The 16,183-nt window shown below is 42.6% G+C and overlaps 2 protein-coding genes across 27 annotated transcripts in view; both read left to right on the forward strand.

Annotated features, from left to right (window-relative positions):
* Positions 1-364: 364 nt before the first annotated feature.
* On the forward strand, positions 365-13,752 carry LOC115764472. 22 transcript variants are annotated; one of them, XR_004018023.1, is made up of 17 exons: positions 5,863-5,940; positions 6,141-6,682; positions 6,745-6,867; positions 7,387-7,488; positions 7,554-7,733; positions 7,795-8,004; positions 8,606-8,814; positions 8,885-9,299; positions 9,434-9,460; positions 9,656-9,859; positions 9,978-10,416; positions 11,552-11,711; positions 11,785-11,892; positions 11,964-12,119; positions 12,327-12,339; positions 12,839-13,100; positions 13,385-13,752. XR_004018023.1 is itself a non-coding variant. In XM_030707519.1 (16 exons), exons 2-16 carry the CDS (start codon positions 6,203-6,205, stop codon positions 13,415-13,417), a joined length of 2,859 nt encoding a protein of 952 aa, XP_030563379.1. In that variant the 5' UTR covers positions 5,863-5,940; positions 6,141-6,202; the 3' UTR covers positions 13,418-13,751. The 22 variants fall into 22 exon arrangements, 20 of the variants coding, with proteins under 20 accessions (XP_030563387.1, XP_030563398.1, XP_030563379.1 ...); XR_004018024.1 differs by lacking the exon at positions 12,327-12,339; XM_030707519.1 differs by lacking the exon at positions 12,839-13,100 and having other exon boundaries at positions 13,385-13,751.
* Positions 13,753-14,899: 1,147 nt separating this feature from the next.
* Positions 14,900-16,183, forward strand: part of LOC115764470 (mitogen-activated protein kinase kinase kinase kinase 5) — a 40,981-nt gene continuing 39,697 nt past the window's right edge. For 2 of the 5 annotated variants that reach the window (XM_030707512.1, XM_030707513.1), the window contains exon 1: positions 14,900-15,644. In XM_030707512.1, the coding sequence (XP_030563372.1) occupies positions 15,519-15,644 (126 nt within the window). In that variant the 5' untranslated portion in view covers positions 14,900-15,518. The remainder of the gene's footprint in view (positions 15,645-16,183) is intronic. The other 3 variants (XM_030707514.1, XM_030707515.1, XM_030707516.1) reach the window with 2 other exon arrangements.

The raw sequence follows: 16,183 nt of genomic DNA on the forward strand, positions 1-16,183 counted from the left end.
AAACAAATATTTCTGTATGTGTGTGTGTGTGAGTGTGTGTGTGTAAATAGTCAACATTTCGATCGTAACGCAATCTAATTTGAATTTCGTCCGCCGAACTTATCAGCGCGACATTGACAACACCAACAATATGTTGCAGCAAGATTCGGAAGCCCGTATTATATTTGTTTATTTCAAGCAGAAGCTAAGAAGCTAAGCTGTAATTGGAGGGAATGTGGGACAGAAAAAAGGAAGCTTTTCGAATTAAATTGGTTGACTTTTTGTGTTGGAAAAGGCCAACACGCGCCCGTCTCTAGTTGGCCAAATGCCAGCCAAAGCAACCGATTTCAACCAATTTCAGCTGAAACAAGTGTTTCTCTTTCAGTTAATTTTACGACTTTTGTAAAGTTCATCACACGTCAAGACGCCAACCTCCAAAACAGTCACAATATAATAATACCAATAAGTGCGTTCACCTTGATAATAATACCAATAAGAACAATATAATAATACGAATAAGAATAATAAGATTAATATTAAAAACTATAAAAATGAAAATCGGTTTTGTTACTATTTGATACAAGTTAAACGTAATTACTAAACGACGATATTTTCATATGTTTCGAAAATAAGCGTTAACGTTTTGGCACAGTTAACCGCAGCTGAAAATTGCTACAGAAATTTGTTTTTTTACCAAGTGTAAAAATTAGCGTTTGATCCTGTTAACACGACTTAAAAGCACTACAAAAACATTTTTGCCAAAAGCGTGAGTAGAGAGAAGCTTCAATTTACGCTTATTTTGTGTGCATTCCTTTATCATATTTTCATATATATTAACACACACACACACACACACACACACACACATATATATATATATATATATGCCTTACTGCCACCAACTAACCCACAGATCTTTTATTATTCTATTATTCTATTTATAAGCTTGTTGCAAAAAATTGAACGAATAAACGCGTTTCTAATAATATGTTGTTTTTTCTCCCAAAACCCATGATGAAACACAAAAATTGGAAAATGCGTAAAATCTATACGAATTACAACGCATATCCTGGAAACAATAACAAATTACGCCGCTTTGGATGGAAATGTGAGTAAATGAAGCATAGCGAAGCAACCCCCTAGACAATTTTGTAGTTACCCCATTTTTGGGTTTACTGGGCTCGGCACTTGGGTGTGCATTTGTACCTCGTGTCCATTGAAACTGGTTCACCGGGTATATATGTTGCGCAAACGCATACGTAAATAAGTTCACCTAAGGATACGCTTTTTGGGCAGCAGGATAAGTTTGAGTCGAGCAATTCAAGGGATATCCTTTGGAATGCGTGTGTTATCCCCGTAGACGACCCGATGTCCCCGCTGTCCCCTCTGTCCCCGGAGACCCCTTGCCGTGCCCAACATCAGTTAACAGTGTTCGCACATTCTCGAGGCGCAACCTCGCCCAGTGGCAACAGTGGGTCACGTCATTTGTTGCCAGAGCTCTGCAGTAACTGTCCTTTGTTACACCCCCCTTACAACGCCAACCACCACCCACCACGCACCACCTTCTAGTCAGATAGCCTGCTAACCGAGTTGCATTTACTTGGCCCAACCCCGGGGCAGGGCTGTTGTCTCTCTCAAAAGCTTTTGCTCTTAGCTTTTTGCTCGCTCGCAAGCATCAAATATGTTTTGTTTGTGTTTCTTTTTTGATTGAATCGAAATGTTAATAAATCAATTTCATGCACTGGGGTCATCATCATATGTTGCCTTGACAACCTATTGCGGTCATAACATATGCCCAAAGTTCAAATACGAATTGGATCTAATATTTTAAAATCTGTGGCCTTCCCCAGCAGCCAGCCCCAAACAAATTGGCGCCTCAAATGCGCCCGGAGACGCACCAGCTGTTCGCCAAGCACGTTAGGCTAAAGTCGGCGGGGCTTGGCGAGAGGTCTCAGTTTTGGAGCTAACCTTGTGTCGACAACGAAAATCAATATCAACAAAGAGCTCGAAATCGAAATAAAAAACGAATGAGAACTGTTCATTTCGATGAAGCCCAAATACAGATTTGCAATATATATATTGATGATATAAGAATGATTCAGCTCGTATATATTTAATTGGGAACGTATTTTCAATAGTTTGTTGGGCCGCGTGTCCCAGTACCAAAGGCCTAAGCGTTCTGGTTCTAGACGGACTATACTTTATTTACGTTGAGCTCCGTCCTGGTTGTGTGTTGTCCGAGCTTGGCAATCGATAAAGGGGCCTTTCGAGTCTGAGCCCCAACAGCAAACGAGTTTACACAGGCGTACGAAGTTGTCAGGTCTGTCAACGAAAGCTGTGTGAACTTTGCAGGTGAACTTTGTTCGCAAACGAGCGGCAGAAGCCGCTTTACTTGAACTTTGCCTACACAATAATTGTTAACTCTATAAGCAGACACCGAGTTATACTTGATTTGGTATATCATTTTGAAAGCATATCAGAAAGTGAGGGGACCCTTTTTCTATACCCAATGTTAGCCGAGTGTGGCCTATAGCTACAACTTTGCGCTAACTGTACGTATGCGTAATGCCACAGTCATTTCTAGTTTGCACGTAATGCGCATACGCCACGTAGGCGTCAGAAATTTTCTATTGTCGCGGCGGAAGCTGCGTAATGATGATGACGATGATGGCACACAGAAAAGTGGCTAATTCTATCGGAATTTGAGCTCCGAGCGCCAAGCATGTGTTGCCTTCGTGAGGAAAGGCAGCAGAGTTAAAGGTCGACTTGATTTATATACAAATAAAAACCTGCATGCCGCTAATAACTGACTATTTTAAGAGCTAAATTGAACGGCAATTGATGTTTGCTTTATAACTTTAGCAACCGCCAATCGACGTTAATAACTGCGAAATGCGAAATGCGAAATTTGCCGATAAGAGTTGGAAACCTTTTTCGCATTGAATCACAACTCAAACTTAGAATCAGTCGTACTTGGTGTGAGTGTATTTAAATACACGGAATTCTAATTCTCTACATATAATGTAGGCAACACTCATTTGTTTACGATGACGTCTTATCAATTGGCGCAAAGAATTCATATATATTCGTTGAAATGACATCAGCACGTCTCTCAATCAAAATATATGTTATTGACCCATTGCCAGACAGAAGCTTCGGGCAGTTCAGGCACAGGTCGAATCGCTCCTGCGCTTTGCTCGACCTTCACTGATAAGCGCCCAGATAAGATAGCCAAAGAGTGTCCCATTTCTTTTTTGTGAATGAATGAGCTGGTGGATGGACTTGCGAAGCACTTACCATTCGTATCACGTTCGAGTATTATTGGCAAATCAATTAAAACAAATTACTCAAATTCCAAGCACTACGCGTCTGGCCTTAAAGCTGCCCGCCCGGCTTGGCTGGCTTGGCTGGCTTTGCGTTTAATTAGTTATGCTTTTAAGTAGCAAGGGCTGCAATTAGTTTAATGCATTCCACGCTCAAAGACCTTAAAGAGCAGGTGGCAATCAAGAGCATGGTCTCATTCTCATTAATTAAGTACCGCCCTATTTTCCAACCCGGAGTTTATGACCCTGCTAACGGTTTGGCCTGTAATTCAAACGGAATATAAAAGCCGTCGAACCGGCTCTTGGCAACATGCTGCAGGTCGTCAGACCAAGGTTTGCGCAAGTATGAATATGCAACTTCATCAAATTAAAAATAATCAAATTGATTAAAAACCAATTCGCTTCGCCCTCAAACTCAAGTCTTGTCCCTTTGCCTATCTCTTTTTAAACGATCAAATTCGTTGGGGTTTCTTTATGACTTTGTATATACGTCTAATGATTTGGGAAGATCGGCGCGCATTTGGCTTAACAACAATGAGGAACATTTGTTCATTGTTAGCACTTGTAAATCTCTTGGGGTCTGCCAGCCGCCCCTTGGCAGCAGTTCATGGGGCGACGGCTGCGGCGCCAAGAGAAGGCGTTCGGTATTTTTCTCAGTTGCTTTTTCGCTGTTTTGCCTTTTGTTTTATGCTTAAAAATACCCACGAATACTTGTTGCTCTTGTAATAGCGTCGCCCCGTGCCCCTGTCCCACTCCACTAGCCCAGCGGGGTCAATAGACGCGCTCCGCCAGATGAGCAAGCCGAGCCGCTAAGTCAAAGTCAACGGCGCAGCAAGAATGGCATAAGACCAAGCAGATTTATACACAGCATATACACATATATATATATATATTTATATATCTATCTATATATATATATATATGTATATATAAACAGTTGCTGCGTGCGATCTTCAATCGAGCGCTATTCGCAATTGACACGAAACAGATTCCAGGAGCTAAACAAAACTAGACACAAAGATATCTAGTTGTTATTGTTGTTGTTGTTGTTGTTGCCGATTGTTTTGCTTTCAGCGAGAGCAACAAATGGATAAAATAATGACCAATAGCCAATGGCCTTGCCAAGACAAAGCGAAACGCTGCCAAAATTTAACAACAAGCAAATAGCACTAGCAAATGTTTAAATATTAACTGCGGCGAGTGCCAAACGGTCAAGTGGAATGCATCAATAAGAGGGGAATGCAGGAGGGGGGGGGGGGGGGGGGGGTGGTTCACGCCTCAGTATCAAAATGTGGTTGTTGTTCTTTCAACTCAGGGTGTACAAATATTGGGAAATGCGCCAGGCTGCCCTTTAAATCCGATTAACTAGAAATAATCCCTAATAAATAGAAGCAATTTAATTTGTTGATCCATTCCCTAACTGAAAAATAGGCCGCCTTTGCAGGCGTTTCATAGGTTTTCCTTGGCTCCAAATGTGCCCAAATATCTTACGTCATTTCTTTTTGTGTTTATCTGTCGAATGAGCATTTATATATGTATGTATTTATTTATTTACATACAATAGGCGCAGTCTTTTCTGTTCTTTATTCACTCGCCGAGGGTATTTTAGTTTTTCCGTGCAATTTGTAACGCATTGAACAACCCGTATATGTAAATATACATATTCCTGTTTGTCGAACAAACAGTACGACGAATTTTATAATTCTAAGTGATATTTAGATATGCTTGCTAGAGTCTTAAATATGCGACTCTTTGAAGTTGCCTAGGGTTTTTCTCTTTTGTTACCCGTGCAGAGACATCTCCGAACCCATAAAGTATATATATTCTTGATCAGCGCTGTCCGTCTGCCCGTCTGTCTGTGCCTCTTTCTGTTGCACGCAGTAAATATGCCGGAACCAGCTGGATCGGACCACTATATCATATAGCTGCCATAGGAACGATCGGTCGAAAAGTAGGTTCTTGTATGAAAAACTTTTTTGTTTATCAAGGTATCTTGACCAAACTCGGCATTTATTAGTTTTCATATGCTTCTCATCTATATGCGTAATCCTAACAACATCGGACCATCCTAAGAACAGCTGCCATAGGAACGATCGGTCGAAAATAAAGTTGTTGCATGGAAAACTATTTTCCCTGTGCTTCTTAGATGTCAATATGAGCATAATGAAAAGGTTGGGTCTGCAAGGGTATTCAATCTTCGACGTGCCGAAGATAGCCCCTCTTTCTCGTTCCTTTTTCTTTTGTTTTTTTTTTTTTTGGCATGTTCGCGACCTCAGAAAGTCATGACGTCAATAGTTGCCCGCCTGCTACTCCAGTGAGAGGCGTTCCCCCTCTTTATGCCTCCCTCCCTCACCCACGAGAGAGTGCGACAAGCTCTCTGCGTCGGCGCATAAATGGTTTGTCAACATATTCTCAGATTCTTATTTGAGATACACACGGCAGGGGCCTGCGAATTGTGTTCAGTTTCATTTCGGTTCGGTTTTAGAACATAACGATTTTCATTTGAGTTTTTCTTCGTTTACGCGTATTTATTTATTTTTTATTAATTACTTAACCCAAAAAATACCTAGTTATTTATTTTGTTTAATATAAGTTTTGAAAAGAATTTTTCTGTGGTTTTCCTTGTGTACATTTCTTTGTGAGTGAACAACTTTTTCATATTTCTAACGAAAAATTTAAGTAAAAAGAATCTATAAATAGACACGGGTCTTTTCATGGCTGCCCATAGAGATCTCAGAGATCCCAGAGCCAGTGGTGCTCGTTCTTGTAGATACCGACTATATGTTTCGATATCGAATTCGAAGTTGCAACTCATTCCGTGATTGTTCCGATTTGCAGGCTTAACTGGGATTTTAATGATGCTGACCGCCCCGTGGATCATCGCCATGCGCTGCTGAACAATGGATCTGGCAGATCAAATCGATGACTATATTTGCTCATTCGAGGGACTTGGTGACTTAACAATGGACTCCCTAGCCATATTCATATTCTTGTGGGCCGTGCTGGCCCTCTTCTCCGTTTGGCTGTGCAAGCTGCTCTACCATAAGTATCTCAACAAGGGCGCCTCCCCCAGCGCCAGCAACAGTCGTCAGGGCAGCGTGGCCCCCGGCGGTGCCTTGGGGGCCGGTGGTGCTAAGCTGGAAAAGCGGCTATCTGAGCCACGCGATATGCTGGCCACCAAAAGCAAAGTAGAGGATTTGTCCAAACCACTTACGGCTGGTGGCTCAGCGGGGCGTGGACGTTCCACAGCCTCGCCCATGGGCGGCAGCGGCGCTGCAGCCGGTCCGCGACGTCGTGTGGTGCGTCAGAGTTCTACAGGGCCAGAGAATCGCAAGAAACGCTACGTGCCGCCGCCTTCGAATGTGGTGGGACCAGAAACAGTGAGTGAATCCTACAAAATCGTATGGCTATTTTTACAACTGATGGATTTTTTCTCGCCCAGAGCTCCGTTACGTGGACGAGTCAAGTGTTTCGCTGGCTGTACAGCGATCTGGTTATAGTCAACGAGCTGCTCATGTCCTGGGTGATTGCCATCAACGATACGCTGCGCAAGTCCGTCGAGGAGGTGAGTACATGACATCAGCCCCCCCACCCCAGCTTCGACATCATCAGCAGGCAACACGTCACCTTCGCCCAGTTGTGATGTCATTAGGATATTGGCTCTCAGAGCTGCCGCGTGCATTGAACTCTGTTCTGGTTACGTGGCCTCGACTTTCAACTTGAGAAACTTGGCTGGTTGTTCGGCCGTAACTGGCATGAAAACGCGTTTGAGCAGAGCTTGCGTTGCTTTTTATCGGCTTTTACGCGCCGAAAGCCCGCTCTCTGAACGTAGGCCAAGGTCAGCATTTTATTTACGAGTGTTGTTTCATCATGTTAGTCATTTTCGCAGTTTTATGACTTTTTTGCTGTTGCTCATGCCGTTGCTGTTGCTGTTGCTGTTTCTCGGATCGCGCACCACTTTTTTTTTATAGCTGTCGCTTACGTAATGTCACAGAAAACCTGAAACTGGGGGCCGGCAACAGCCGCCAACAGGTTTCGATTTTGTTGTAAGCGGCTCTAAAATCAGCTCCTTCCGTTGTTGCAGCATGGCGTGGCCGTTGAAGTGGTGCGTGTGCTGCCCGATAGCCCGGCCCCGGGCCTGAACAATATCTTCTGCAACTGCGAGGAGCACAATCCCGCTGAAATGGTAAGCAGTCCTGAAGAATGATTCTCTGTTGCGCCCGATACTAACTGAAGCTTGACTCCCTGAAGCTCATCACTTTCGACTGCGATGCGATGCCCGTGCTGCAGGTGAAGACCTTCCGGCAGAAGTCAGGCAAGGTGGAGACCTCGCATTATAAGGTCACCGTGTCGCGATTCCGTGCACGCATGTCCATACCCATCAACTATAATACGCTTAAGGGTGAGATGCGTGTCGACGGCTATCCGGACGTAAGTGCCCTATATAGATACTATATGCATATTGCTAACCTCCATTGTATATCGCACACAGGTACGCATTGCCATGAACAGCGTGGGCGCCATCAAGGCCATGGATCAGGATGAGCAGCAACTGCAGACTGTCATCGGCGACATACTGACGACGGCGCTGCGTGACACCGTCTATCCGGTGGACTTCTCCATCTACTCGACCTGCCCGCGCGCCGAGGTGGAGCCCTTGGAGCTGCCTGTAATCTATCCCGTGCATTATGACTCGTTGGCGGTGAGCGTGTAGAGCACTGAGAAGCGTGTTGTGTGTTGCGTGTTGCGTGTTTTTGTTGTTGACTGTCTTTTCAGTTGATTTTGGACATACTATTCGTAACCTCTTGCGCTTTACACAGAACTCAACACGGAGACTGTACAGTAATGGCCGATCGCCCGATTTGTCTCCCTAAGCTCCGCACAGACAAGAAACAACACTTCTCATTATTCTTACGCCCCACCATCAGCTCTCTGTCTCACATTTGAACATCTCTCTATTTACCTTGTATCTTCAATAAGTTAGATGTTTCATTGTTCTGTTTATGAAATTCGCCTTTCGTCTATATTCCGTTTAACATGTCATAGAGGTCACGTGTTTCCATAAATCCGTTTGCGTCTAAGTAAAACTTCTCTCTTTTGCGCTCTCTCTTTTCAGGGCAATCAATACTTTCAATATTATTACAATTTCTAAAAATATTTCAACACCTTTTCCCCCTAGTTTCCTTCAATCGCGACTTAAGGCGAATTTCATAAGCTTCAGCTACCCTAAGTTCTCTCTGAGTATTCAATTCTGTTAATTCATTCACTGTCGCTCGCTCATTGCATGCTTGGCCCACACACAGCACAACATGGAACACCTGGGCGCAGGTATTCTGCGCGACTCGCAGCACATGGTGTCCGGCCGGCGTTTGCTGGTGAAGATCGTCAAGGGTGAGGGACTACGGGACGCTCACGAGCCGTATGTTGTCATTGAGATGGACGAGCCAGCGCAGAAAAACCAAACGGGCACTCAGCGCGGCAGCAAGCCTTACTGGGATGAGCACTTCCTCTTGTAAGTCAGCTCATCATTTCTCAGGTGTCCAAACCAATTTGCTGATGTTTTTTCCATTCATCCCTTTCAGCGAACTCTCCCCACAATCTGCTGAAATACTCTTTGAGGTCTACGATCATCCGGTGATTGCATCGGATCCGCCCAAGTTCCTTGGCCTCGGCCTGGTTGGCATCGACGAGCTGGCCGTGGGGCCCGCCTCCACGCAACTGCTGCAATTGCAGCCGCGACCCTACGAAACGCAGCCGGTGTCGGGCGCCATAACCGTGGACTTTGTGTTCATCGAGGGCGCCGAGATTCCGGCCAGCGCGCGTCCCAATCGCCTGAAGGAGGCCCTGCGCCTCAGCACGCCCGCCATCAACGAGCATATACGCAACGGTGCCGACCTGGCCGATGCCGCGGTCCGAGCCCTGCAGGACGGCACACTCTCGGGCACCAGCGGCGGCCAGCCCAGCAAGAGCACCCTGATCATCCACAGTGTGCAGCGGGTAAGTTCTGCGGGGCATGGAGGCACCTGTTCGCTCCTGTTCCATTTCCTGGCCAGTCCTCCTTTTCTTTCTTTGGTTTTATAATTTTCATCTCTTTGGCCGTTTTTTTCATTTCATTTTGTGATCCTGCCCAGAACTCGAGCAATCCAAATGCATTTAAGGTAACTTTTGTTTCCAGTCTCCAGCCGCCCGTCTCAAGATTCGTTTATTTGAATTTCAATTTTATTAATGAGCCAATCATCCTTCGGATCCATTTTTAACTAATCTGAACTTGTTTCTCGTTCTGTTTTTTGACCGTTTGCCTAACCCCGCGCTTTTCTAACCATGCAACAACACAAAACACACGCGCTCGCCAGGTCGAGCTGAACAAAGATGGCCAGATCGAGGTCGTCGAATCTCCCACTGAGCTCGACCAGGTTGTTGCCCAGGCCTTCGAGCGTGCCGCCACCGAGGCGGCCAACATGGCCAGCGCCGCCTCGGCCGACCTGGTAGATAGCCCGGCCAGCGAATCCGCAAACACGACAGGTAACAATAACTCCAACGAGGAAAGCACAGCCGAGGTGAGTACTAACTAGGTTGCACGGCGTTCAGATTAGTTTCGTATGCAAGCATGGCATGCAGTTTTTCTTTTGAATACTTGTGGAGCTCAGTTCTAAGCTCGGTTTCCGTTGCTTGCAGTTTGGCCAGCCAAATGCCGCCTCCTCGCCGAACGGCAGCGGCTACACACAGCACAATAACTACAGCCTAAATGGAACCAGCAATCTCGCCGCTCCGGCCGGAGCCAATGGTAGCGGCAACTCGAACAGCCTGCCCAGAAATGGCGGCAGTTCGGCGTATGCGGGCCTGCAACAGCCGTCGGGCCAGGAGCTGGACGGCCGTGGGCGCAGCAAAAAACGTAATTTCTTTGGCACCCTCAAGAAGCGGCTCAGCCGCTCCAAAACACGCACCCTCTCGGCTGATCAGCCCAATAACAACCATAATTCACAATCAGCCACCAATTCCGCCAATACAACAACAGCCACAGGACTCACAAGAACAGCCACAGGAACCCTTAATGGTGAATCTTCCCGTTCATTATCTGTCGATCGTGCCACTCTGTCTAAAAGCAACTCACTTGGTAATTACCCAAAATTCATTTGCACCTCCACTAAACACACAACCGCACACCATTTCTATAATTTACATATTCAAAAAACACTTTTAAAATTTGCACAAAAGCATGTACCTCAAACACATAATTAAAACGAAAATCTACAACAAATTTCGGATTGATTGAGTCAAAAACCTATTGAAATCCAAATATATTTATATATTATATATATTTTCTTTTCCAAAATGGAAAATAGATTTCCTGATATTAATGGGAAAAAACGAAAACTTTTTATATAAAAATTCTAATTATGACATAAACTCAAGCAAATTAATTAAAACGAAAATCTACAACAAATTTCGGATTGATTGAGTCAAAGAAATTGAACCATTTCAGAAACTGTTAAAATACAAAATATAAAATGATATTTTTTTTAATATTTATTTTTTTTTATTGCAAAATTCAATTTAAATGCGCTCAAGCCTGAAAATCAGTTCAGTTCAGGTTAAGTTATAAAAGTAAGCTATAATTTCTGGCAAGTTGAACTGATTCTTAAGGCAATGCATCGCATCATATCATAATCATTTCGCGTCATAATTAATATATAATACTAATTATATATATATATATAACTGTCATATATATGTAACTATGCGCATTATATGCAATGTTAGGCACATTTAAATCTAGTTCCATTTCGAGTCCTTTATATGTACATATATGACATTTGTGTTATGTCCTTAACTTTGGTATTCTTGATTCTACTCTTTCTCCATTTCAACGCTAACCCAACTGTTTCCTGCACGTATATGAATCTGTATGTAACTTTTCTTGAAATATTCTCTATCTATCTAATATTTGTATATTAAACACTCCACACTCACACACACCTACACACACCCTCATGGACACGAAATTTATGAAATATTTAAATTAAAATTGTTCTGTATAATTTAATACACTGCGCTTATATTTGGTTTCCTTTTATTTATATTTATTTTCATATGTTAAACCACTTTTGCGCCACAATTTGATTGATTCGGGTTTTTGGTGTGTATGTCGCTATGGCTGTGGATGTAATCTATGCATCTATGCAACACTTATATTTATATCCAATTCAACAATATAACTACACTTCACAACAAAAATCATGCAAATGAAGGACCCCGCATGGGAATTGGCTCATCCATCACCGACCACTCACGACGCTCTTCAATTTCAGAATCCTCAGCCATCTCGGGCTTCTCCTCGGCCAGCAACAAAACCTATGTCCATGAGGCATCCACATTGGTCCTAGAAACCGTGGAGAATGGCATTAAGCGGTTAGTAACTGATTTCATTTGTTCACTCAGTCACTTTTTAATCTTTTACTATTATTAATTTTTCCTGCTGCAGACACTTTATTGTGCCGCTGGCCATTGCACAAAGGCCCCGCTGGCGTCGCAAGGGCACCAAGCTGCACATCTACAATGACCACACGTTCATTGCCAAGCATTTGAGCGGGTATGTGAGAGTCGCCCTCTCCTCTGACAGACTATGCATATATACATATATAAATATATTTCGATTTGCAGCAGCGGCCTGCAGTGCTCGATCTGCATGAAGTCCATACCCCGGCGGCCGGGCAAGCAGGGCTACGAGTGCCGCGACTGCCAGCTGATCTGTCACAAGCAATGCCACATACGGGCCCCACAGGCGTGCCCCAATCCCACTGTGCTCTCCATGGAACTGTAAGTCGATCAACTAGCGGGAGTCCAGCTATGCTTAGTTCTGTATAACTCGCTTCCCTTCGATTCACTTTATATTTTATACGGTGGTCGGCCCTAATAATTGAAGGACTAATTTATTGTTTCTGTTTTTATTTTTCTCTTTTTTTAAAAACACATCTACACACACACACACACACCCGCTCCCCCCTGCTCTATGCCACAACCTAGGGCCTCATATCCGGTACTCACAGAGCGAGATTTGAATATAGTTAACTGAACCAAAATACTCACACTTAAATATCCAATACAATATTTGTTTTAATATTCTATTGTAATGTCTGCTAAATACTGTTCAATATTTATTATACGCAAAACATTTTTCTGTTTGAGCTTCTCAAAGTTGCGATTGGCGTCAGGATTCGAAATTATTTGGCATTATTTATTTATTTCTATCCTTTGCTGTTCTTGCTGTAAAATAATGTAAAACCTCGAGTGTTTGCACGTCTTAACAAATATATATGGGGTATCCTTTAAAATGTGTCGTATATTTAAATGCTTTCACCATCTATCTATCTATCTATCTATCTATCTATCTATCTATCTATCTGTCTATCTATCATCTACTCCATGATTATTTCATACAGATTTCTAACATAATTTGATGTTTTTCTATTTCACAAAACAATACACACACACACACACACATATACAACTCACAACAACTAAAACCTTGGACACAGGATGCCTTGTGATCAGTAAATATAAGAGCACAATATAAATTTGATATTTTTCAAAGAGTTTAAGGTAACAACAAGAGTTTATATGCAAGTTTTCGTAATTTTGACGCCAAGAGCAAAATATGCTAGACAAAAATATTCAGAGAGAGAGAAAGAGAGAGAGAGAGAGAGGGAGAAAGCAGAGAGTTTTAGGATCACGTCCGGTTCCGCTCAACGCAACATTTCAGCTTTTTCTGAACTTCCGTTTTCTAACGTAGGACAATGGGTAAGCTTCTCAGCACCTTAAAGTTCCATTAAACTTCCTTGTTCACCTAATTGTTAAACAAAAATTAACACGTTACTCGCTCGGAAATCGAATTGAAAGTTGTTCTACTGAAAAGCATGATAGCTAAGAAAAATTTAATTATCTTTTCTCTAATTCGTATCCTTTAGCTGCCGCCTGAAATCCGTTTTGTTGTTGTTTATGTATTTATATCATTAATTTTGTTGTTCTAAATTACCCATATTTTGTTCAGTTTTCGCTAATGGTTCCCATTCTTCCTTTCACAGAACGAAACTGAACTCAGCTGCTGCGGATCGTAGCATTAGGAAATTGTGAAAATCTACAATGCACCGATATGAATCGAAATAGTAATTTTAAATAGTTTGCAATTTATACACTAAACGAAAAGAAGTCATCTAGATTATTTAAATCTTGAACTCTAAAAAAAATACACTTGCATACATACTTCTTTCTGTATGTATTTGATCCTTATCTCTTTTACTATAATTATGTTATATATTTTTTACACGAGTGCAATACTTTGGTTTCATTTAAACTATTTTTTTTTTTACTGAATTTCTTAGCATTAACAAAAAGAGAGCCAATGAACATGTTTATATTTACCATCACGAATAATAATTGTACAAAATTGAAAACATTTTTAAATAAAAATCAATGGTAAAAAGTAGATTGCATCTGTTTTTGAATGTGCCGCTTGAGTGGCCACACTCAGCATGTGAGTTAGTTGGCAGCCCTGACTGAACAGCTGCTTGGCCAAAATCGATTATTTAGCAAGCAGGTCTGTAAATATCGCATAAATATATATCGATTGCCATTAACATTATGTTTGGCTACAACAGTAGCTCTGTTAGCAGATTCAGAAATATGCATCAGCCGAGCAACATTTCTAAAAGCTCATTATTAACAGTTTAGGTAGTATTTATTGCTAAATATTTTATATGTAAATGCTACAAGTAATATGTGAATGTGAAACAGACACCAAAGTTTTGTAAATTGAAAATACTTCACAAGCAACACTACTCACGCAGCAACATGTGCCCCAACACTACTCACAACTTGGGCAACATTTATCGTAAATGTTGTTTAACAGCGCCATTTGAGTACAAAAAACCTGGTTAAAAAATGTAGGTGCGCGCATTGTATTTGTATTTGTTCTTGCGCTGCACTCGTCGGTCGGTTGGTCGCGTGTGTTATATATATATATATGTGTGTGTGTGCGTGTTTTTATAGTGCGTAAAAATTATTAATTAAATAGATATAAAAAAAAAATAATCAAGTAAGCACGTGTGGAATGAAGTGAATTTGTCGCAAAGCACTTAGCAGCTAACGCCAGCAACAACAAATATCGCGTGCGTCTTGCAAGTGCCCAACAGAACAACAGACACGCCTCGCGACGCGACATGGAATCAAAATCATACGGACGAAAAACAGCACAAAGCTGAAGAGAAGCAGCCGCAGTAGCTTTGCTGTCGTCGTCGCCGTCGCCGTCGCCTTTGCTTTTGCCTTGTTTCGTGTTGTTGTCGTGTCGTATGAGTGTGCGTATATGTGTGTGTCTGCCTGTTTATGTGTATGTTTGCCAACGCCGCCGTGTCTGTCGCGTATGTGAGTGCGATATATTTCCAATTGGCATCTGTTTATACTGATATACATTTAGTGTATAAAATAATAAAACTACACATAAAACAATACTCAAAAGCGGCCAAAAAATATTAAAAATAATCAAATCAAATTAAAAACTAAGCGAACTTTTTTGTCGTTGATGCCGCCGTCGCTGCTACCACTTGTTTTTCCACTTTTGCGACCGCGACGCCGATGTCGACGCCTCTGCCGCCGCTCTCGCTTTCTCTCACATTGCAACGCCAACGCCAACGCTAACGCCGTCGCGTTTATCATTATTTTTGGCTGTTGTTGTTATTGTTGGCGTGTTCGCTTTAATTTCGCTTCGATTCTCTTCAATTTCGTTTGTTACGAGTATTTCGTGATTATTTCTGCGTTCAAAGAGATACGCGAATGTGATGTCCACTTTGTCGTTGTTGTTGTTGTTGTCGTTTGTGTGTATTTGTGCAAGAGCTAATTTTCGATATTAATTCAAATTTCAGTTCTATAAATACGCAAATAGTTAACGTTACGCAACTTTGCAAATAAATTGCTTAACATTTAACTTCCAAGAAGTTTTCCAATATTTGAGCGGTGCCAACGGCCCCCAACAACAATGCAACAACTTAATCAAATTTACGATATTTGAAACTAACACAAAACAGCGGCCAGAATATTTAACAGCAGCGCGCAGCAGCAGCAGCAGCGGTAGCAGCCGCGAAAAGAAGAACAAAACAATAGATAGAGCAGAGCCCAGCAACAAACAACAGGCAGGCAGAGCCGCTTAGTAAATTCGCTCTCGTCATGGCCGCTTCACACAGTCACCACAACGCCAATTTGCTCAGCTCGGACATATCCCGGCGCAATCCGCAGGACGAATACGAGCTCATACAGAAAATTGGCTCTGGCACCTATGGCGACGTTTACAAGGTAAGTTTTTCTCATTCTTTCCAAGCTTCGCTTAGTGCTGCCAATTTGACTGTTCTAACGCTGAACCACACCCACACAGTCAAACGCGCACATGCTTAAGGGCACACACGTACACTGAATAAGCGCCACTTTGTTCAAAAGAATGAATTCCTCTCTCTCTCTCTCTCACACACACACACACAGACAGCAAACAAATGAAAGCATGCTTGCGATTTAAAATGCATGTATTTATGTATGTGTATATGAATGTGCATGTGTGTGTAAACTCCACTACTTTTGTTTTGCTTTGCATTCCTGCTGCATTCACTGCTGCCTGCGCTGCTGCTGCGTCTGCATGAATGCACGTGCAGCAGCAGGCGCTATGGTATCTCTCGCGTCCCCCTATCCATGCTTATTTGTACATCTGCTTGCTTCGCATAGCTCCAGTGCTCCACTGCTCCACTCCCGTTCCTTCTGGCACCACTTGCAAATATGTAAGTTTAAGTCAAAATATGCGCATTTTTTTCTGGTTCTTTTTATTGTTGCTTATTTTTGGTGTT

The sequence above is a fragment of the Drosophila novamexicana genome, unplaced genomic scaffold (assembly GCF_003285875.2).
Source record: "Drosophila novamexicana strain 15010-1031.04,08,12 unplaced genomic scaffold, DnovRS2.1 tig00000858-arrow-arrow-pilon, whole genome shotgun sequence".
NCBI classification, from domain to species: Eukaryota; Metazoa; Arthropoda; class Insecta; order Diptera; family Drosophilidae; genus Drosophila; species Drosophila novamexicana.

What these genes read in the sequence shown, in the direction of transcription:
- LOC115764472 (XM_030707518.1), top strand. Translation starts at nt 6,203, where the DNA reads ATGGATCTGGCAGATCAAATCGATGACTATATTTGCTCATTCGAGGGA. An exon ending in TGCGCAAGTCCGTCGAGGAG is followed by an intron (nt 6,868 to 7,386) that starts GTGAGTACATGA and finishes CCGTTGTTGCAG; the next exon opens with CATGGCGTGGCCGTTGAAGT. An exon ending in TGCATTATGACTCGTTGGCG is followed by an intron (nt 8,005 to 8,605) that starts GTGAGCGTGTAG and finishes GCCCACACACAG; the next exon opens with CACAACATGGAACACCTGGG.